Source organism: Chelonia mydas, chromosome 5, assembly GCF_015237465.2.
Source record: "Chelonia mydas isolate rCheMyd1 chromosome 5, rCheMyd1.pri.v2, whole genome shotgun sequence".
In the NCBI taxonomy this organism is placed as follows: Eukaryota; Metazoa; Chordata; order Testudines; family Cheloniidae; genus Chelonia; species Chelonia mydas.
The window spans coordinates 90,050,992-90,073,335 of record NC_051245.2 but is presented as its reverse complement, the minus strand read 5'-3'; the positions used below and the strand labels follow the sequence as shown (position 1 = coordinate 90,073,335).

The following is a 22,344-nucleotide window of genomic DNA, read 5'->3' as shown; positions in this document are numbered from 1 at the left end:
TTTTTCAATAGGCACCTTCTTATTTTAACATCATTTTCCACCAACCCATTGAATTGGGGTAATGGGGACTAAAGGTTACATTCCTAAATCCGAACTTCACTGCAAACTTCTTAAACTCATATCCACTGAACTGCGGCCCAGTGTCAGATGTAACCACATTAGAAATACTCACATCAGGTATACCATGGCTAGCAAAAACAGATTTGATAAGCACAATCACCGGTTTAGTTGTAGTATCTTCTAGTAAAGCTATCTCAGGGATGTGAGAATAACAGTTTTTAACAAATGCATAGTTCCCCCCACCCCCCGTCATCATAAACAAATCTATGCCTACGCTGCTCCAAGCAGAAAGTCTTTCCTGTGCCACCAACGTGGGCTCTTTTGCTTGACTTAGCTAGTACTTCTGGCATATGAAACAAGCCTTGGCAGCTTCCTTAATGTCGCTGTTCTTTTGATGCCAATATAAAATGTCTCTAGCTCTCCTCTTAGATTTTTCAGTCCCCACATGAGCATTATTTATCCCTTTTAACATATTTTTCTATTACAATTTAGGGATCTTCATTCTGATATCTTCAAACAAAATGCCACCTAGAACTCAGAGCTCCCCTCTTAATTGGTCACACAAGCTGGGAACATGCTGTTCTGACTACCCTATGGAAATAGCCTTATTCACTTTCTGCAGCTTCTCATCCTGATCTGTTGCTCTGGCAATCACAGTCCATATTTTGTCTAAGACCAAAAGGTTATTTTACCAAACTGACCTGCACAAAAATCTAGCTCTGGAATTTGCTCCCCCAGACAAATATTCTAGAAAGCGTGTCTGCAACTACCAAATCACCAGCAGCTCCCCACCCCGTGCCCGGCCCCAGCTCACCTCCACTCCGCCTCCTCCCCTGAACGCGCCGCCCCGCTCTGCTTCTCCGTCGTCCCCCCCTCCCCCCCGGTTTCCCGCAAATCAGCTGTTCAGTGGGAAGCCGGGGAGGGCGGCGGCTTCCTGCTCAGGCTGAGGGTGGCGGAGGTGAGCTGGGGCGGGGAGCGGTTCCCCTGCGCCCCCCCGGGTTACCTGCTACGGCACGGGCGGCCCTCCCCCCGCCCCAGCTCACCTCTGCCGCCCTGGGCCTGAGCCGGAAGCCGCCACTTGCTTCTCAGCCTGCCCCAGCTTCCCGCGCAAACAGCTGATTCGTGGGAAGCCTGGAGGGGGAGGGGGTGGAGAAGCAGAGCGGGGCGGTGTGTTCAGGGGAGGAGGCGGAGTGGAGGTGAGGTGAGCTGGGGCCGGGGAGCTGCTGGTGGGTACTCTGCACCCACCAAATTTTCCCCTTGGGTGCTCCAGGGCTGGAGCACCCGCAGAGTCGGCGCCTAAGGCACTTTTGGCCGGTTAAATTTAGAAGCCCTTTCAGAATCGGTTGTCCCTCCCGGAACAATCGGTTCTAAAAGGGCTTCTAAATTTAACAACCGGTTCTAGCGAACCGGTGCGAACCAGCTCCAGCTCACCACTGCAAATATGTACAATGTTTTCTAGAGATAGGTACCAGACTATGACACATCCAGCATGGAAAAATATCTGGCATCAGCCATATCCCTCAAAATTTCTCCCCTGGCAAGTAGTGGAAAATATTCTCTATTTATGTATTTATATATATTGTTTTAGGTCTATACATAAGTGAAGGAGTCCGTCTTTTTTTCCCCTTCAGTAATCAACAAGTGTACTCACTCTTTTGGTTTATCTTGTAATTCTGATAACCACTGCAGTTTCCACGATATGCTATGCATCCGATGAAGTGAGCTGTAGCTCACGAAAGCTCATGCTCAAATAAACTGGTTAGTCTCTAAGGTGCCACAAGTACTCCTTTTCTTTTTACGAATACAGACTAACACGGCTGTTACTCTGAAAGCAATAAGCCTGTGCCTCTCTGCTTTAGGCCAAAGGAACTTTCCTAGGTGTGTGAACAGTGGGGCAATTAGGCTCTTTCAGCTATACTCTGTACTCCTTTGAGAGCCTCCCTATCCCCTGGAAGATGTCCTCAAACTCTCATCATAGATTCATAGATACTAAGGTCAGAAGGGACCATTATGATCATCTAGTCCGACCTCTTGCACAATGCAGGCCACAGAATCTCACCCACCCACCCCTGCGAAAAACCTCTCACCTATGTCTGAGCTATTGAAGTCCTCAAATCATGGTTTAAAGACTTCAAGGAGCAGAGAATCATTTGTTCTGGTTCTCTGCCCCATCAAAGAGCATACCTCATGATGAGACCAAGAGTTTTACACTTTTAACCCAATGGCAGGTGTTCTTTTCCCTGGCACTATTACAAACTTTATCTTTCCAATTTGTTATTTACCCATATATCTAGTTAATATTCTCCTTTAGTGGGATAAACTCACTACTGTAAGCCCTGGGTTTTACCATTTACCTTCACCACCCACGGCTTTTCTTTTAGTGCTAACGACACTGTTTCTGGCAACTCACTGGCTTGTGCACCAGTGTCCAAATGAAAATTAATAAATTACCGATTTGCTTTCTGGCAGTCAGCCCATTCATCTTCTGCTGCAATGTTGTCCATTGCTTCTATGAAAAATTCCTCTGAGCTAGCAGTGATGTTGTCATCCTCTTTGTCCACAATATGCACAAGTTTTCTTAAGCAGGGTGCCCAAAACTCTCTCACACAAAATTAGTCTCCAAGCCTAGAAGATAAGCTACATGGATGGACCCTTGTGAACACACAGAGCCCTACTGAAGTCAGGGTCTCTGCATGAGCACAAGGGTCAATCTAGGCAAGCTAACATGCAACACTAAAGCCTAAATGTACACTTCTGAAAGTGTGGCTACAAGACAAAGACTCTGAACAAAGGTTTTGGCAGGTAAAAAACAGCTTTTATTCTTAATAATCCAAAATATTAAGACTACATCTCTTGAATGCTTTTTGGGGGGATATTATGTAAATTTAAAAAAAGGATTTAAAGTAACTTTCTGGCCTCATTCCTACAAAGACTTACATACATATTTAATTTTATACACAAGTAATCCCACTGAATTACATGGAACGATTCACATATTTCAAATATTTCAAAGCACGTGCACAGGTTTTTGCAGAATCAGGGCCTTAAATAGAAGTTGTTAAACTTTAACTAAGGTATAACATTTAGATGTTTATTAAAACACTACAGATTATTCTATTTTATTAATATACAGACCTTTAAATCAAGTTAAATAGTTGGCCATCTTGATTTAAAATTATAACCCAATGAGTTGAGATTCATCATGTCTGACTTGATTTTTTTTTTCATTTCTTTAATATTAAGTCCTGAGCCATTTACAATTGTTTCAATAAAATAGATCAAAGTATGATCTGGACTAAACGTTTAACAAAATGAAAAACTTGATGGTCTGGAAACATACTGACATTTTCTACTATCTTTAACAGGTTCACTTGCACCAGAGGTTTTGCCTATTTGTTCTTCTGCAAAATCTCTTCCTTGTTTCTTTCTCAACGTTTCCAACTACAGCTTTGGCCTAGGAATGCTTATGCAGTGCTTCGCTGTTTACATAAAAGTTGTCTGTTTTAATTAGATTGCTTGTGAGTAAAGTTAAGCCTGTGCATGTGTGTTTGCAGGACTGGGACCTTAACAAGCAAGCCAGGTTGTTACCTTTGCTGTCTAACATGAAGCTTTACTCTGAGGATGGCTGGGCAAAATTTTTTGCATAAAAAGTATTTCACCAAAAAATGGTCTTTTAAAAACTCTTCACAAAAAAACTGTCAACGTCAAAATTTTCTGATTTTATAGAATGTATCAGTTTTAATGAAATTTTCTGCTAAAAATGATAAAAAGTCATTAAAAAAATAGACAATGGATCCATTTTGAACCCTTCAAAATGGAAACAACTTTACAATTATAAAAGTATTTTTTTTTAACAGTTTTCATTGTGAAGCAGGCTGCTGCCAGTCAACTTTCCCCATTATGGGACTGAATATATTCTCATTGACTTCAGTGGGAGCAGGATTGGGGCCCACATAGAAGGCTCAGAGCACGAAGAGAGAAGTGGGAGAATTTTTTGCAATGTAGTGAAGTCTCAGTTGAGATCACAGCACAGGAAGTATTGTCCAGAATGAGTTAATTACAGCCTCCTGGCTTATTTAAGGGGATTCAGTCAACTTACACTTTCAGACAGAAGAGAGATTTTTATCTTCTACTCTAATGACAGGTAACAACAGATTACTATACCTGAAAGAGATTAGAGGGGACTTTCCCCCCTCATTTGTTAAATTGTGCATTTGACAATACTTTGCATATAGTCTGTTTCACTTGCACAGTCAGTCATTTCCCTGTTTGGGTCTTTTGCAGTCGCGGAGGAGAGGGAAAGCATTTTAAAAACTCAAAAAATGTGATTGTAAGGACCACAAAAACCAGCAGGGAGACTCAGGGGCAAAGTAGCACCTAAACCTACTTTTAACTCATAAGTGTCAAGATTTCAAGTTGGCAGTGTCCCATTAATGTGATTTTCTTTTACATCTGTTGCTTTGTTTGGTACTGAATCATTTGTCTCTTGTTCAAATGAAGTGTGGGTACTCAGCAGCTGAGGGACAGGATATTCACAACTGTCTTTGTAAGGGGAACGATGCAGGACTGGAGAGATGAAATACAGTCCATAAGCATCTGCAACTCCAGAATATAGGGCCTGATCTAAAGCTGCCATTGATTTCAATGAGCTTTGGAGCAGGCCCATAGGTTGGAAAAGGGGGTGCTGGCATTCCAAGCCTCTCCCATACACATAGGTTTTGAGTCAACGCACCTACGTTACTGGCCCCTGTCCAGAACACACTATGCACAGCCTCTTCCTAGCAAACTGGGATCCCACCCTCTGTGTGGCCCACGGGAGGCTCATCTCCCTCTGAGTCCAAGCAGGTGCTGTGCCCACTGGATAGCCTAAGTGGTTAGAAGTCCTTGCAGTACTCCACTCCACAGGTACATTTTACCTTACGTACAGAAGAGTGGGTGCAAGATCATGTCCTGCCCCACCGAAACAATGCAGAACTCCTCACCCTTTCCAGCAAGCACTGAAACTCTAAGCTGTGCTTCCATTGATGGGTCCCTGAGAATTAATCAGGTGGTGTCTCTTGAGCTCACAACATGCACAGGTGCCTACTCTGGCTAACCAGGATGCACCTTGGGATGGTTTCACCAGCATGGAAAACCCAAAAAACTAATTCTCATATAAGACCAGCATAAAAGTCAACAGTGTGCCCTTGTTGCCAAGAAGGCCAATGGCATTTTGGGATGTATACGTAGGGGCATTGCCAGCAGATCAAGGGACATGATCGTTCCCCTCTATTCGACACTGGTGAGGCCTCATCTGGAGTACTGTGTCCAGTTTTGGGCCCCACACTACAAGAAGGATGTGGAAAAATTGGAAAAACGTCCAGCGGAGGGCAACAAAAATGATTAGGGGACTGGAACACATGACTTATGAGGAGAGGCTGAGGGAACTGGGATTGTTTAGTCTGCGGAAGGGAAGAATGAGGGGGGATTTGATAGCTGCTTTCCACTACCTGAAAGGGGGTTCCAAAGAGGATGGATCTAGACTGTTCTCAGCAGTAGCAGATGACAGAACGAGGAGTAATGGTCTCAAGTTGCAGTGGGGGAGGTTTAGGTTGGATATTAGGAAAAACTTTTTCACTAGGAAGGTGGTGAAACACTGGAATGTGTTACCTAGGGAGGTGGTGGAATCTCCTTCCTTAGAAGTTTTTAAGGTCAGGCTTGACAAAGCCCTGGCAGGGATGATTTAACTGGGGATCGGTCCTGCTTTGAGCAGGGGGTTGGACTAGATGACCTCCTGAGGTCCCTTCCAACCCTGATATTCTATGAAAAGGGGGCAGGGGGACAGATTGAGAAGGAAAGGAAAAGTGACCTTCCCCTATTTCACACAAACGATTATTATCCTGATTTTGCAGCTGGGACCACGCTCTCCAGCACGCACTGCTGTGCTTCCCAGGCGTGTTGTGACTGTGGCTTTTCATCCTGAGCCCTACTGTTCCCTTGTGACACCCCCCTCTTCTGGTCCCTGCCTCTCGTCGTGCGGTCCTTGGGCCATCACTTGGCGCAGCGCCTGGCACAGCTGACCCGACAGCGATGCAAACAGCGCCAAGGCTGCCTTGTGCGCACGGAGGGCCCCCCTAGAGCAGGCAGCAACCCCGTGCGGCTCCCGTGCGGGGCGGGCAGGCGCGGAGACGGGGCGGGTTAACTGCTGCGGCCACACACCCGGCCCGCTCTCCCCGCAGGTGCCAGCGGCGGCCGGGCGGGGGCGCAGCTCTTACCTGGGGATGTATCTGGCCTCGCCCCCGAGCCGCAGCTCGAAATCCCGCCAGGGCTGGGTCGGCCCCGCCGCGCCCCACGCCTCCTCCTCGTCCTGCCCCAGCGGCCGCTGGCTGGCCCCGCGGAAGCCCCGGGCGAACTCCTGGAAGGTGATGGCCCCGTCGCGGTCCGTGTCGAGCCGCCGGAAGATCGCCTCGGCCTCGGCCGGCCGCACCCGCAGCTCGGCGCACAGCGAGCCGAACTCCGCCCGCTCGATGCGCCCGGAGCCCCTCACGTCGCAGGCCACGAAGAGGGAGCGGAGCCGGGCCAGCTCGTCCCCCTCCTCGAGCTCCATCGCCAGCGGCCCGGAAAGCGCCCTACTGCCGGCCGCTCCGGGCCGGGGCGCGGGCTCCGCTCCCGTTCCGCCTGCCGCCAGCGCAGCGAACCGGCCGGCCGCACAGCTTTCCCTGCCGCCGCCGGCGGCGCCGCCCCTCCCTCCGCCCCGAGACGCGCCCCGCCGCCCCAGCCGCTCACTGGGCGGAGGAGCCCGAGCGAGGCGGGAGCCCGGGGGCCCGGCGGGCGGGGCGCAGGAACGTGCTGCTGCTGCGGCGGCGTTCGGCGCGCCCGTGGGTGCAAGCCACTCTGACAGACTTGCCGGGTTCACCTTAGACAAGTGATGCGCTTACCTGCGCCGCTCCCTTCTATTTGCTGGAGGAAATCCCCGCAGGAAGTAATGCAAATAGTGGGGTAAAGTTACTCACTCAGTTATGGAAGCTATCCAGGAAGCTTTTAAGAGTGGACCCTTTTTGCATATGTTTGCATTATATTTTCTTTGGAAAAAAACGTTAAACGGTCTGTTAGAAATGTTTCCTTGCCAAGTGTTCAGGCCACGGGAACCCTGCCTACACACCTTATTTTATGTCCAGTGGTCCAATTGAATGTGGGATTCTCTTTAGGCTGTTAGTAAGCTGACACCGTAGAAGTTGTTTATTCATTCTCTGCTTAGTCCCCATACCACAGTCCTCTTCTCTGCTGCAGCAGAAACTTTCCAGGTAACTGAAATTTCCCCATTCATTTTTAAGGCTCAGTATTTGAAGAAGGAAAAGGGGCATTAAGGAACTGGTCCAAAGTCCATTGAAGTCCGTGGAAGTATGTTTCTTATTAAAAGTGCTTCCTGTATTAATAAATAGTTGTCTTTAGAATATGTTAATTAAGAATGTCATAGTCCAGTGTATTGTGATCCAGATACAATGATACCAATGTAAGAGGATCCTATTAAAATGTCAAATAAACAGAAAATGACATCAGTGAAAGTTTATGGGGACCCTGTTGTAATATAAGATATTGTTGTTCCACAGCCTGACTTCTGAAGAGACTAACAGATCCAGGAACCATATTTTCCCCCCCAATCATCTTGTTTAATGTACACCAGAAATGGCCAATCTCACCGAAGTGTAAACTCTATTAACTTCACTGAGGGTAAGTTACCCTTAAAACATAGATGGACATAGTGCTCGGTGGTGTGAAAAATCCTAACCCCTAGTGTAGATGCAGTTAGGTCAACAGATGAATGCTTCTGTTAACCTAGCTGCCATCCCTTGGGGAGGTGGTGTTACTACAGTTCAGAACTAACACTTTAACTCTGCAGCACAGGAAGTGCTATGTTCTTAGAGTGATCTGTAACTATGGGGTCTGTCAGAATTTGTGCTTTACCATAAATCTCATTTGGGAAGCCACTCTAGAGTGATCCAAAACACTAATATAGGTTGACTGATTTATTGTAGTATTATGCTCTGTAAAAGGATTCACGGTACCAATTTCAGTCTCTTCAGAAGAAGCTGACATGACCTCAGAAGTAGGTTAGAGGAACAAGTTGTGTGTTGTTTTTTTTTCTCTGTCTCTACACAGGGTCAAGCCAGCATAGCTATGCTGCTGTAGTCCACATAATGTAGACATAGCCTAAGAATTAACCTTTTGTACTCCAGCAAAATCTTCCTAACTAGAACAAAAGAAATCCTGCTTCCTCCATGCTCTTATATGAAAGGTGGCCCACTAAGTATTGACCTAATGAGTATACAGACCATATAAATAAAAAACACCCATGCTGACTAACATAGGAGAGCTTTAAAGCAGACTGCAGTTGTTCCCTCATCAAAATGAAACAAACTTATCTTGCTTATGCCTGCCAGCCCTTTGATAACAGGAATTTCTAGGCACTGGCTTTTGACGTTGACAACCTGTTGAGCTGAAGTACTTTTATTTGTGGGTTGAGTTTGCCTCACCAGACCGTGATATCTCAAACTCATAATCAACATGTACACCCTGTCTTGTTTGTCTTTGTTGCCATATGCTGTTCACTAGATTATACTTCTTGGTAATCTTGTATCTTGGGCATAGTCAGATTCACTCTTTCATGATTACATGTCTCCAGAGGCATGGTCTACCATGGATATGCTATCACATAGAGTATAGCTGGACATTACTTTGGTCCTTTATTAGTCCTGATTTTACACCTTGTTCTCAATCCTTCCATGTGTTGCCTTTTCCTATTCTCATCTTCCTTAGGTTTTAAACTTTTTAGACTAGGGCTTCCTACTTTCTTTGTTTTGTAAAGCACCCTGAACATCTAAGATGATATAAGTAATAAATAGCAATACAAGACATTCCCACCTCACTCCACAATGTTTCTGATCCAAAGCCCTGTGAAGTCAATGGAAGTCTTTCTACTGACTTCAGGAGGCTTTGGAGCAGGCCCTATAAAAGCAATATTTGCAAGAGCCATATGTAACTGTTACATTTTCTCCAAATTCTGCCTTTAGTTATTTGACTGCAACCCCTTCTGTAGTCAGTGGTTATAACTGAGTGCAGAATATGGTATTTTGTGCCTTTCTTTCTTCCACTGCTACAGAAGTTTTAATTTGGCAGATTAAACTCAAGCAACAAGACGAAGTATGCAGTCATTTAGCACTGTCATGGAAGAGGTAAATCCTTCAAAACAGATGGTACCTACAGTATTATACAATCAGCCAATTTCAACCTATCCTGCTTGGCACCCATGTTTCTAATCAGAGAGTTCAAACATGCCATTCAAACAAACTGACACAGATACAACAAAACAAAAGATGAATCATTTTATGAGTCCTAACAGTGGGTATTGAGGGCAGGATTCCCAGCAGGAAATGGCAAAACAAGGCTTTGTTCTGAAATTATGCACCTATTGTTAGACAGATGTGCTGCTTGAGTACAGCGCTAGCCTAATTTAATATTCAAAAACAAAATATCACTTCTACAGCCCTGTAAGTGTAGCTTTTATCCTGGAGACAGAAAGAAGCAGTCATATGAATTCAATAGGTAGATACCAAGGTTACAACCATCTTAGAAATACCAGAGAGATAATTTTCGGTCCCTTTTTGTCTCACTATAAACAGGGGTGAAAATAGCATTCAACACTTGCTGGTACGGGGCCCAGCTCTGCCCCTCAGAAGCGGCGGGGCCGCAGGCAGAAGCAGCGGGGCTGGGGATAGTATCCCCCAGCCAGCCCATCTGCGCTGCCTGGCCTGCACCGCCTGGGGCTCCAGCAGCGATTTAAAGGGCTCAGAGCTCCAGCCACTGCTGCAGTCACAGCAGCTGGAGCCCCAGGCCCTTTTAAATCGCCAGCCCCAGGTCGGCGGCCCATGGTGGGGCAAAAGGGGCAGCGACATTAAAGCGCTGCTGCAGCAGAAGACCCTGCTTAAAGCGTTACCACAGCAGGATTTTAACGTCGGCTGCATGCGGGCCAGTACCAGCGGCCACTTTTTACTGGTATGCTGTACCAGCCCCTACTGGCTTACTTTCACCCCTGACTACAAAATATAACTCCAACCACACTTCAAAACCAGTTTCAGCACCAGAAAATGTATGGTTGAATAAGACACTAGCATGGTATGAAATCATGAGCCTGTGTGTGAATACAGAATACCTAACATAATATCACAACCTAAAATATTCTGTTTGAACAGAACTTGAAGTGTACATATGACATAAAATCAGTTTCACTGGTGCTATGTTGGCCACAGTCTAAACTCAGTATAAAACAATATCACTCTGAAATGTGAAATTGTGCATTTTGCCACTACATATCAAATAAGTTAATCAGTTATATTATGGGGAGAAACAAGGATCCTACTAATTTTGGCTACAGTTATGATGATATCAGGTGTCAAATTACATTGTCTAACAGAAATGGGAAACAGGAGAAGAGATGTATTTAAACAGAGTTCCTGGGGCTAAATTCTCTTCTCAGTGGCATGCACAAGGGCATCCTAATTAAGGTTACCAGTCCCAGTCTTCCCCCAGCTTCCAGACCCAGTCTCTTTACCTAGCCAGTCTCCCAGATCCAAGTCTTAGCCTCCCCTACTACTCCAGCATCCTGTCCCAGTTTCCCTTTCCACCCCACTGCCAGCCTCTGTTCCCGGCCCCTTGTTCCTCTCCCCCACCATTGATCCAACTTTTGTGATCTCTACTCTACCTTCGAATCAGGCAGCTTTCTCCTCCCCACTGCCAGGCCACAGCAGCAGGGTCATTTACAGCACAGGAGAGAGAATCTCCCTGATCTTGCCCGGTACTGGACTCAGCATAGCCCAGAGCAGCCAGGAACGGTGATAATTATTAATTGCACAGGCAACCTTAATTCTGGCATTTCCTAACTTTTGAGTACTTAGCTTTGCAATCTTAATAATGTTCTTTTAGTGTAGTTTTGTGTGTAATATATATATATTCTGCCATTAAAACTTTGTATGATCAGCATGTGACCAGTTACTACATGGCCACATTACCTGTTTGTTGTTCCCTATTTGTTTTGTCTTTTGACAGTTTAAGCTCTTTAGGCCAGAGTTGTGCCATTTGTTTGCAAAGCACCAAGCAGACTGCAGGTACAACAGGAAACAGTAACACATACACAAAAAATCTTGTGAAACAATTAAATGTTTGTGCACACATAACATAGCCATCACAACTCCACAAAAACAAAGAAGTTAAAAGTTGAGCAGCAGTACATACCCTGTACTCCTTTTTTCATTGTTGATTTTGACCCACGTTTTTATTCTTTCCAATCAAATAGCAAGGATAATACATTTAGTAATATTTAGCATGTGGATTGTATTTCTCATCTTAAAAATGTATCACATGCATTATCTTCACAATACCCCTGTGAGGAAGGTAAGTGACTTGTGCAAAACTAGAAACTGAGTCAGTGTCAGGTTTACAGTTCAGGAGTTCATGGTTCCTAGTCCTGTGTTGAGATTACAGGTAAAAATATGTACAAGATTAACTGACATAGCATCTCTTTGCTGAAGCACTGTCATATTTACAAGCCAAGGTGTCCATAGCAATAGGCAGAGTTCCTCATTCAACTAAATGTTAGCAGGTGGGGGACAGAGGTTGTGATACACTTGCACTGTTTTATTGATTTTTTTAATGGACTCCAGATCAGGAGTGAAGCGGCAGCCATAGAGATGAAGCAACTTCAACCTGAAAGAGAGAAAGCAGACCATTAGGAACAGAATTAAACACAGATGGAAAAAGAATACTTGGCAGCAAAAGCAGAATGGGTTCCTGACATCGTACTGATCCCTTTTAAAGCCCCTCGACTATCTGATCAATCAGGAGTTTGTGAGCCTCTGGAATGACCAATAAAAGTTCATGGTCCTAACTAGGGAGCCCTTCTAGTCTTCCTCACGCCACTCAACCAAAAATATTCCAATGCCAGGAGAAGGATATATTAAGGAGATGCTCTCAAGTAGTTTATTCCCAACATTTACATTACGTTTTGTTAATGTAAAAACTGAGTGGGAGGGCAGGGTTGCAAGCCCTGATATTAAAAGGCTCCCAATAAAATTTTCAGAATTTTATTTTAACATAACATTTTTATATTTTAAACAATGTTTTAAAAAGAATAATTCTCCCTCTCCCGTGCACTATTAGAAACCTAAACAAACACAATTTGTAGTGTACGAGAATCAGAAAATGAAATTGACCAGTCTGGGTTTATAAAATTACCAGTCAAGCTATATAAAATACAGAAAGTAAACATCAAGGCCCCAGTTCTGCCCTCAGTTACACAAGTGCATCTCCCTAGGTAACTGAGGGCAGAGTGGGACCTATAATGATAAAAGTAAATTAGATTTAATTATTTTCATTTTTAATAATGTAAGGAGTTAGTGGCAAAAGTCAAGATTGGATGTTTTCTAAAAGACATGCTCTAGTTCCCACAGGAATTAATTCCAGGATGTCCTATGGCCTGTATTATACAGGAGGTCTGACTAGATGATCACAGCAATCCCGTCCGTCTTTATAATTATGAATATGAAAAAAGCAAATGTTTTGTGTATTAACATTCAATAGTGGATACCATATATATCAGTGCTCCTTTAAACAAGAGTAAAATGTTCATAGATTCATAAATATTAAGGTCAGAAGGGACCATTATGATCATCTAGTCTGACCTCCTGCACAATACAGGCCACCCACTCCTGCAATAAACCTCTCACCTATGTCTGAGCTATTGAAGTCCTCAAATCATGGCTTAAAGACTTCCATGGTCAAGACTAGACGCGATAAATCGATCCCCGCTGGACTGATTGCTGCCCGCTGATCCGGTGGGTAGTGAAGACATACCCTTTAAGGTGCCACTGGATTCCTTGTTGTTTTTGTGGATACAGACTAATACGGCTACCCCTCTGATACTTGGCTCCAAAATTTAGAGAGAATTAAAAAAAAAAAGAACAGGAAAGTACTGAGAGATATTTTATTAAATGCTTTTTAGATATAAAGGATACAAATTATATTCTCACTTTTCTGAATTTACAATGGTCTGAGAGAAGAACTTGTCCCAGAATGACAACAATTCTCAATTAAAAGGAATACCCTGTGACGGGGATTGGAAATTCCAAGCTTCCACATGGGGCATTTCCTTTGAATTCTTCCATCAGTAATGAGTGTGTGCCCTTTTACCCCATTGAAGAACATAAGAATGGCCATACTGGGTCAGACAAATGGTCCATCTAGCTCAGTATCCTGTCTTCCGACAGTGGCCAATGCCGGATGCTTCAGAAGGAATGAACAGAAGAGGTAATCATCAAGTGATCCATCCCCTGTCACCCCTCCCAGCTTCTGCCAAACAGAGGCTAGGGACACTTCAGAGAATGGTTTTGCATTCCTGCTTATCCTGGCTAATAGCTATTGATGGACCTATCCTCCATGAACTTATCTAGCTCTTTTTGAACCCTGTTATAGTCTTGGTCTTCACAACATCCTCTGGCAAAGAGTTCCACGGGCTGACTGTGCATTGTGTGAATGTAATTAAAATAAATACTTCCTTTTGTTTAAACCTGCAGCCTATTAATTTCATTTGGTGACCCCTAGTTCTTGTATTATGAGGAGTAAATAACACTTCCTTATTTACTTTCTCCATACCAGTCATGATTTTATAGACTGCTAGCATATCCCACCTTAGTCGTCTCTTTTCCAAGCTGAAAAGTCTCAGTCTTATTAATCTCTCCTTATATGGAAGCTGGTCCATGCCCTTAATCATTTTTGTTGCCCCTTTTCTGTACCTTTTCCAATGCCAATATATCTTTTTGAGATGAGGTAACCAGACCTGCAAGCAGTATTCAATATGTGGGTGTACCATAGATTTATATAGAGGCAATATGATATTTTCTGTCTTATCATCATTCCCTTTCCTATTGATTCCCAACATTGTTAGCTTTTTTGACTGCCGCTGCATATTGACATGGATAATGACTCCAAGATGTCTTTCTTGAGTTGTAACAGCTAATTTAGACCCCCATCATTTTATATGTATAGTTGGGATTATGTTTTCCCATGTGCATTACTTTGTATTTATCAACATTTAATTTAATCTGCCATTTTGTTAACCAGTCACCCAGTTTAGTGAGATCCCTTTGTAACTCTTCACAGTCTGCTTTTGGACTTAACTATCTTGAGTAATTTTGTATCATCTGCAAATTTTGCCACCTCACTCTTTACCTCTTTTTCCAGATCATTTATGAATACATTGAACAGCACTGGTCCCAGTTCAGACCCCTGGGCAACACCACTGTTTACCTCTCTCCATTCTGAAAACTGAATATTTTTTCCTACTTTGTTTCCTATCTTTTAACCAGTTATCGATCCATGAGAGGACCTTCCCTATTATCCCATAATAGCTCACTTTGCTTAAGAGCCTTTTGTGAGGGACCTCGTCAAAGCCTTTCTGAAAATCTAAGTACGCTATATCCACTGGATCACCCTTGTCCATATGCTTGTTGAACCCCTCAAGGAATTCTAGTAGATTGGTAAGGCATGATTTCCTTTTACAAAAACCATTGACTCTTCCACAACAAATCGTATTCATCTATAGATCTGATAATTCTGTTCTTTAGTTTAAACCAATATGCCCGGTACTGAAGTCAGGCTTACTGGCCTGTAATTGCTGGGATCACCTCTGGAGCTTTTTTAAAAATTGGCGTCACCTTAGCTATCCCCCAGTCATCATCTGGTACAGAAGCTGATTTAAATGATAGGTTACATTCCAGAGTTAGAAGTTCTGAAGGAATTCAAATCTGAAATTGCAGAACTCTTGGGTGAATACCATCTGGTCCTGGTGACTTATTGCTGTTTAATTTATCATTTTGTTCCAAAACGTCCTCTAATGACACCTCAATCTGGGACAGATCCTCAGATTTGTCACCTAAAAAGAATGGCTCAGGTTTGAGAATCCCCCTCACATCCTCAGCCATGAAGACCGATTCAAATAATTCATTTAGTTTCTCCGCAATGGCCTTATCTTCCTTGAGTGCTCCCTTAGCATCTTGATCATCCAGTGGCCCCACTGGTTGTTTAGCAGGCTTCCTGCTTCTGATGTACTTAAAAAAAATGCTGTTAATTTTTGAGTCTTTGGTTAGCAGTTCGTCAAATTCTTTTCTGGCCTTTCTAAATATATTTTTAGACTTCACTTGCCAGAGTTTACGCTCCTTTCTATTTTTCTCAATACGATTTAACTTCAGCTTTTTAAAGTTTATGCCTTTAACTACTTTTTAACTTGTTGTTTAGCCATGCTGGCACTTTTTTGGCCCTCTTACTCTGTTGTTTTTTTTATTTGGGTATATCTGTAGCTTTCACCCTCAAACTTGCAGAATTCAGAAAGATCTGCAGGAAATATATGCTTTTGCGAAGAGATCCTTTGTCTTTCCACTGTCATCTGGCCTGGCTGGCTTCTGGAAAACACACATCTAGGATTCAATCTGCCAAGACCTCTTATGGACCATACTGTGGATGTCATTGGATTGCCTCTCAAGAGAGTTCTGATCTGTGGAGAGAAAACTGAAAATAGGAGGACATTGCCTATTGACTTATCACCTACTATTTCCTCCTCCACCGGCAAAAATGAAATCTAAATTAAACCAAAATTCTCCTCTCCAATCTGAAGCATGAATCTCCTCCATGTTGTCCACACATTCTTTCTGCTACCAAACCAAACTGCTACCAAACTCAGCAAAAGAACTACAAACAGAATGACTGCATAAAATACCAGGGAAAATAATTTAAGTTTGTCCTTTAGTGCACTTCCTTCTCTGTTACCAGCAAACACTTCTTCCTCATGACCTCAAAACCACACTGGAACGAAAACCAGCTGTACTGTGTTGTATTGGACTAACATACCTATGTAATTTAATCAGAATGATTAAGAACTGCATTTGAAACTGCTTCTGTATACAGCATTTGAAACTCACTGTACCTTAAAATAAGAGCAGAATGAGGATCTAGGTAAAATTCTTGCTGAGATTTTTACACTGAACATATACTATACTGAAAAAAGGACAGTTCCTTCTCAACAGGGCCGTACTTTTGTTCTATATTAAAATGTACCCTAACAATTTCTACTGTGTCCATATGCCTGGTTACATCTAAATGCTGCAAAATGGAGAATACAAGCAACTTGAGTACTCTAGGCCTAAACAATTCTTTGGCACTCCCAATTCAGGACAGAAAAAGTTCCCTTCAAAACAGCAAATAATTATTTCCTTGTGTTTACAAGGAAAAAGTGTTGGTACAATATGGGCAGAAAAGGAAAGAACAGGAATGTGATTATGGTATCTCTCAAGAATCTTCTCAATGAGGAAGTGTTAAAAGAGGTTCATCTGTTCTTTTACACCAAAGAAGATTAAAGGTTACATGACTCAGAACAGCAAAGTAAGACAAACCAAATAAGATTTACAAAGCTGTAAAACTACACTAATTCTTCTGGAATGTAATATAGAACCACATACTCATGGCATGTAAATTAAGGCGTGAGATGCTCACATAGGTTCTTTAACAAATGAGCTGGAAAAATCTTTCAGTATTTCTAAGCATTTTAAGAGATCCTCCTTTCCCATCAAGGCCCATAAAGGCCTTTTATATTTTTACACTATAAATGTTTTATAAATGGTAAAATAAAGAATGCATGTCATTGATAAAGGATTGGATAGAAAAAATAAAAATGTGAACTCTGTTGGGGGTGCCATTTCTTTTTAACAGACAGGTTTTATCTCAAAATGCAGTGAATTTCTTACTACTAGGTTCTTCCTGTACTCCCCTCCAATAATCACTATGAAATAAAGCTGGTGTTCTTGTGACCCCCCGCCATTCCATGAATGAAGTAAATATTCCCTCTAAAGTTTGTACATTAACCTGGCAGATATAGATGTTGAGCATAATGTTCTAGAACTGGAGAACACTTAACGATTTTCAACTAATATTTGTTCAAATATTTACATATATTTGCTTAGACTTTGCACACAACCTGTTACCACAAATATTCTGGCAAAGATGATACTGATACTCGTGTTTGCTTAAACAGTGAATTTTAAGTGAATACTGGAGAATTTACACAGAAAGCAAATTTAGACTCTGTACACAGGAGTAGTTGGAATGGAAATATGATCCTATTCTACAAAAACAACTGAGTTTCAAGACCCAAATATAACAGTTCTCCACTGACTTGGTTACTATACAGTTAGAATTTTAACACAGACAGGAGCAGAGCCTAACCCAGTGTTTTAACGGGGTTGTGAAACTGTGCTAAGGCTTTTGGACATGTCCATATTGTAACCTCTGTTGTATTCTAACTACATGATATTTAACAAGTTATAGCCAGCTCTGCTTGTCAGTTATTTCTGTAGGATAGACTGGCCATCATAATTACTCAGTCACAGAACTGAATCATAACAGGTGACCTTGTATGTCCAATCAAAACTAAGACAGCTCAAATTTCAAAAACTCACAATGGTCTCGTTTATATACACACTACAAACCAATGATTATTTGCAGTGACAACGTAGCAAATAATTCTGAATAATAATAAATTTAAGAACAATGAAAGTTCTTTGCAGACAATCCAAAAACAAAAGCAGCTACATTTGTTAATTAAACAATACACTGTGAACCAATCACAGAGCTGAGTTTGGTTTTTGTTTTTAATAAACCTTTTCTTTTAAACTTTGGCTATAATAAGAAAAGTGACGGTAAATGAGACTTGGAGACACATTTATTCTGTTCTCTATGGCTTCCACAGCAAAGCAATGGAGTTTTCAAGTCCAGGTTTTGTAAATGCCAGCTCTGAAAACTCACCACAGCATCTAAAAATTAACCTGTCCCTTCTCCTACCTCTTACATCAAATATTTTGCAATCAAAGTGCCACCCACCCACATCAACAGGTGGGGAACATTGATGAGGCAGGCGCTGAAAAGGGGACAGTCCTAATAGCAAGGAAGGGAGGCATTTGCCAAGGGACAATAGGTAACTCCTCTCCCTGGGACTTTCTGGCACCCATTGGCCAGCTGGGAGAGCTGTTTGGCCAGCATTCCTCACTCCCAGGATTTGGCACAGTTCAGGGGCCATGTGGAGCCTGAGATCCTTGCAGGCACAAGTGCCTCCCTGCGTATAACTCACTGCAGGATCAGGATCATGTTTTGATCATGGTTAGTAACTCAGGAAAGGTACAGGTTTTTAAGACAGAAGTCACTTACAACTGCAGCCCCACTTTAAAGATATACTAAAATCCTGAAGTGACTATCACCTCAGTTTCACCTCTCCAGGTGTGATACTTTCATTATACACCATAAACACAACATCAGAGCTTGCTTGCTTTCTTTCACCAGCGATGTAAAGATTAGTATCACTTTGTTCTGTATTTCTATGGTTAATTATATCAGCTCATATCTATAGTGAGAAAGCTGGGTCACTTGCACCTATTCTGAGGCCTGGTCTACACTATGAGTTTATATTGAATTTAGCAGCGTTAAATCAAATTAACCCTGCACCCGTCCACACAAAGCCATTTTTTCCAACATAAAGGGCTCTTAAAACCAATTTCTGTACTCCTCCCCGACGAGGGGATTAGCGCTGAAATCGACATCACCGTTTCGAATTAGGGTTAGTGTGGATGCAATTCGACAGTATTGGCCTCCGGCAGCTATTTAAAAGATAAAAGTGCACCATTGTGACCGCTCTGGACAGCACTCTGAACTTGGATGCACTGGCCAGGTGTACAGGAAAAGCCCCGGGAACTTTTGAATCTCATTTCCTGTTTGGCCAGGCGAGCTCATCAGCACAGGTGACCATGCAGTCCCAGAATCGAAAAAGAGCTCCAGCATGGACCGAACGGGAGGTACTGGATCTGATCGCTGTATGGGGAGACGAATCCGTGCTATCAGAACTACATTCCAAAAGACGATATGCCAAAACATTTCAAAAAATCTCCAAGGCCATGATGGACAGAGGCTACAGCAGGGATGCAACACAGTGCCACGTGAAACGTAAGGAGCTCAGACAAGCGTACCAGAAAACCAAAGAATCAAACGGACGCTCCGGGACAGAGCCCCAGACATGCTGCTTCTATGCTGAGCTGCATACAATTCTGGGGAGGGGGGCCGCCACCACTACCCCACCCCTGTCCGTGGACTCCGATGATGGGGTACTCTCTGCCATGCCTGAGGATTTTGCGGATGGGGAAGATGAGGAGGAGGACGAGCTTGAGGAGAACACACAGCACACCGTTCTTTCCGACAGCCAGGATCTTTTTATCACCCTGACTGGAATACCCTCCCAACCCAACCAAGCCGGAGAAGGGACCTTTGGTGAGTGTATCTTTTAAAATATAATACATGTTTTAAAAGCAAGCCTTTTTTAATGATTAATTTGCCCTGAGGATTTGGGATGCATTCGTGGCCAGTACAGCTACTGGAAAAGTCTGTTAACGTGTCTGGGGGATGGAGTGGAAATCCTCCAGGGACATCTCCATGAAGCTCTCCTGGAGGTACTCTAAAAGCCTTTGTAGAAGGTTTCTGGGGAGAGCAGCCTTATTCCGTCCTCCATGGTAGGACACTTTACCGCGCCATGCTAGTAGCAAGTAATCTGGTATCACTGCATGACAAAGCCTGGCAGTGTATGGTCTTGGTATTTTCTGGCATTCAAGCAACATCCGTTCTTTATCTCTCTGTGTTATCCTCAGGAGAGTGATATCGTTCATGGTAACCTGGTTGAAATACGGGAATTTAATTAAGGGGACATTCAGAGGTGGCCGTTCCTATTGGGCTGTTTGCCTGTGGCTGAAAATAAATCCTCCCCACAGTTAACCAAGCAGTGGGGGGGGGGGAACTGGTGCTGAGCTGTTCATGTTTGGCTAGCAGTGATCTTCCCTGATACTAGCCACGTGGTGGGGGGAGGGGTAAAGCGATCATCCCAGAGAATCGGATGGGGGGGGGGGTTAATTTGGTTTCTGCTGCTGCACGTTAACACGAAAACCGCAGCACTAAATGGCCAACTCAACGGGCTTTGGTTGGCATGGGAAAGGAGGGCGCTGCTGTTATGAAGGTCGCAGAAGCCGAAAGACTACGGCTTACCATGGCCGCCTGCAAGCTGAATTCTGTTGCCCGGCACTGCGTGTGTGATCTCTAACACCAAAGCTGCAGGCACTCAATATAAGATGCAAAATGCGACCTTGTACCGAAATCACATGTGCTATGTAATGTGAATAGTGTTGTTCACCGTGAAAGAGTATTGCCATTGTTCTGTAAAATGTATCTTTTTAAATACTTCACTCACTTTTTTCTCCTCCTGCAGCTGCAAATGTTTCAAGCCTCCCTCCTCCGTCCCAAAGGCTATCTCAGATAAGGCAGCAAAAAAAAAACCCGCATGCGTGGTGAAATGTTCTCTGAGCTCATGCAGTCGTCCAGCACAGACAGAGCTCAGTAGAACGTGTGGAGGGACACAGTAGCACAGTACAGGAAAGCGGCCAATGAACATGAGGACAGGAGGGACGATCAAGATGAGAGGTGGCGGCAGGAAGATCAGAGGAGGCAGGATGCAATGTTAGGGCTACTGAGGGATCAAACGGACATGCTCCGGTGTCTGGTGGAAGTTCAGGAACAGCAGCAGGATTACAGACTGCCGCCTCCTCACCCAGACGCCCAAGAACGCAGTGGGGGGAGGCTCCGGGAATCCAACCACTCCACCCCAGTGGACAGCCTAAGCAACAGAAGCCTGTCATTCAACAAGTTTTGAAGTGGCCTTTTCCTTCCCTCCTACCTCCTCCCATACCCCCACCCAAGCTACCTTGTGAGTTATCTCCCTATTTTTATAATCAATTAATAAAGAATACATGGTTTTTAAACGATAGTGACTTTATTTCCTTTGCAAGCAAGCTGTGATCGAAGAGGGGAGGGCGGGTGGTTTACAGGGAATTAGAGTCAACCAAGGGGGTTGGTTTTCATCAAGGAGAAACAAACAGAAGTGTCACACAGTACCCTGGCCAGTCATGAAACTGGTTTTCAAAGCTTCTCTGATGCGCAGCGCTTCCTGCTGTGCTCTTCTAATTGCCCTGGTGTCTGGCTGCGCGTATTCAGTGGCCAGGCGATTTGCCTCAACCTCCCACCCCGCCATAAACACCTCCCCTTACTCTCACAGAGACTGTGGAGCACACCGCAAGTAGCAATAATAATGGGAATATTGGTTTCGCTGAGGTCTGAGCGAGTCAGTAAACTGCGCCAGCGATGCTTTAAATGTCCAAATGCACAATCTACCACCATTCTGCACTTGCTCAGCCTATAGTTGAACAGCTCCTTACTACTGTCCAGGGTGCCTGTGTACAGCTTCATGAGCCAGGGCATTAAGGGGTAGGCTGGGTCCCCAAGGATAACTATAGGCATTTCAACATCCCCAGCAGTTATTTTCTGATCTGGGAAGTAAATCCCCTCCTGCAGCCGTTTAAACAGACCAGAGTTCCTGAAGGCACAAGCGTCATGAACCTTTCCCAGCCATCCCACGTTGATGTTGGTGAAACGTCCCTTGTGATCCACCAGTGCTTGTAGCACCACTGAAAAATACCCCTTGCGGTTTATGTACTGGCTGCCCTGGTGGTCCGGTCCCAAGATAGGGATATACGTTCTGTCTATAGCCCCACCACAGTTAGGGAATCCCACTGCAGCAAAGCCATCTACTATGACCTGCACATTTCCCAGCATCACTACCTTTGATAGCAGCAGCTCAATGATTGCGTTGGCTACTTGCATCACAGCAACCCCCAGAGTAGATTTGCCCACTCCAAATTGATTCCTGGCTGACCGGTAGTGGTCTGGCATTGCAAGCTTCCATGGCTATTGCCAGTCGCTGCTCTCATCTTGGTATTCTTGCGCTTCAGGGCAGGAGAAAGCAAGTCACAAAGTTCCATGAAAGTGCCCTTACGCAAGCGAAAGTTTTGGAGCCACTGGGAGTCATCCCAAACCTGCAACACTATGCGGTCCCACCAGTCTGTGCTTGTTTCCCGGGCCCAGAATCGGCATTCCACGGCATGAGCCTGCCCCATTAACACCATGATCTCCAAATTGCCAGGGACCACTGTTTTAGAGAAATCTGTATCCATGTCCTCATCACTCTGATCACAGCGCTGCTGTCGCCTCCTCGCCTGGTTTTTCAGGTTCTGGTTCTGCATAAACTGCACAATAATGCGTGAGGTGTTTACAATGGTCATA

General features: G+C 43.9%; 2 protein-coding genes across 4 annotated transcripts in view; both read right to left on the bottom strand.

The window, feature by feature from the left end:
• The window catches only part of RASEF (RAS and EF-hand domain containing), a 51,633-nt gene extending 44,845 nt beyond the window's left edge, over positions 1-6,788 (bottom strand). Inside the window, exon 1 of the mRNA XM_037901796.2 lies at positions 6,315-6,788. Within this exon, the coding sequence (XP_037757724.1) occupies positions 6,315-6,646 (332 nt within the window). The 5' untranslated portion in view covers positions 6,647-6,788. The remainder of the gene's footprint in view (positions 1-6,314) is intronic.
• A 2,655-nt stretch (positions 6,789-9,443) lies between these two features.
• The window catches only part of LOC119566677, a 112,156-nt gene continuing 99,255 nt past the window's right edge, over positions 9,444-22,344 (bottom strand). For all 3 annotated transcript variants that reach the window (XM_043546488.1, XM_043546486.1, XM_043546489.1), the window contains one exon: positions 9,444-11,799. In XM_043546488.1, coding sequence (XP_043402423.1) covers positions 11,682-11,799 — 118 coding nt within the window. In that variant the 3' untranslated portion in view covers positions 9,444-11,681. The remainder of the gene's footprint in view (positions 11,800-22,344) is intronic.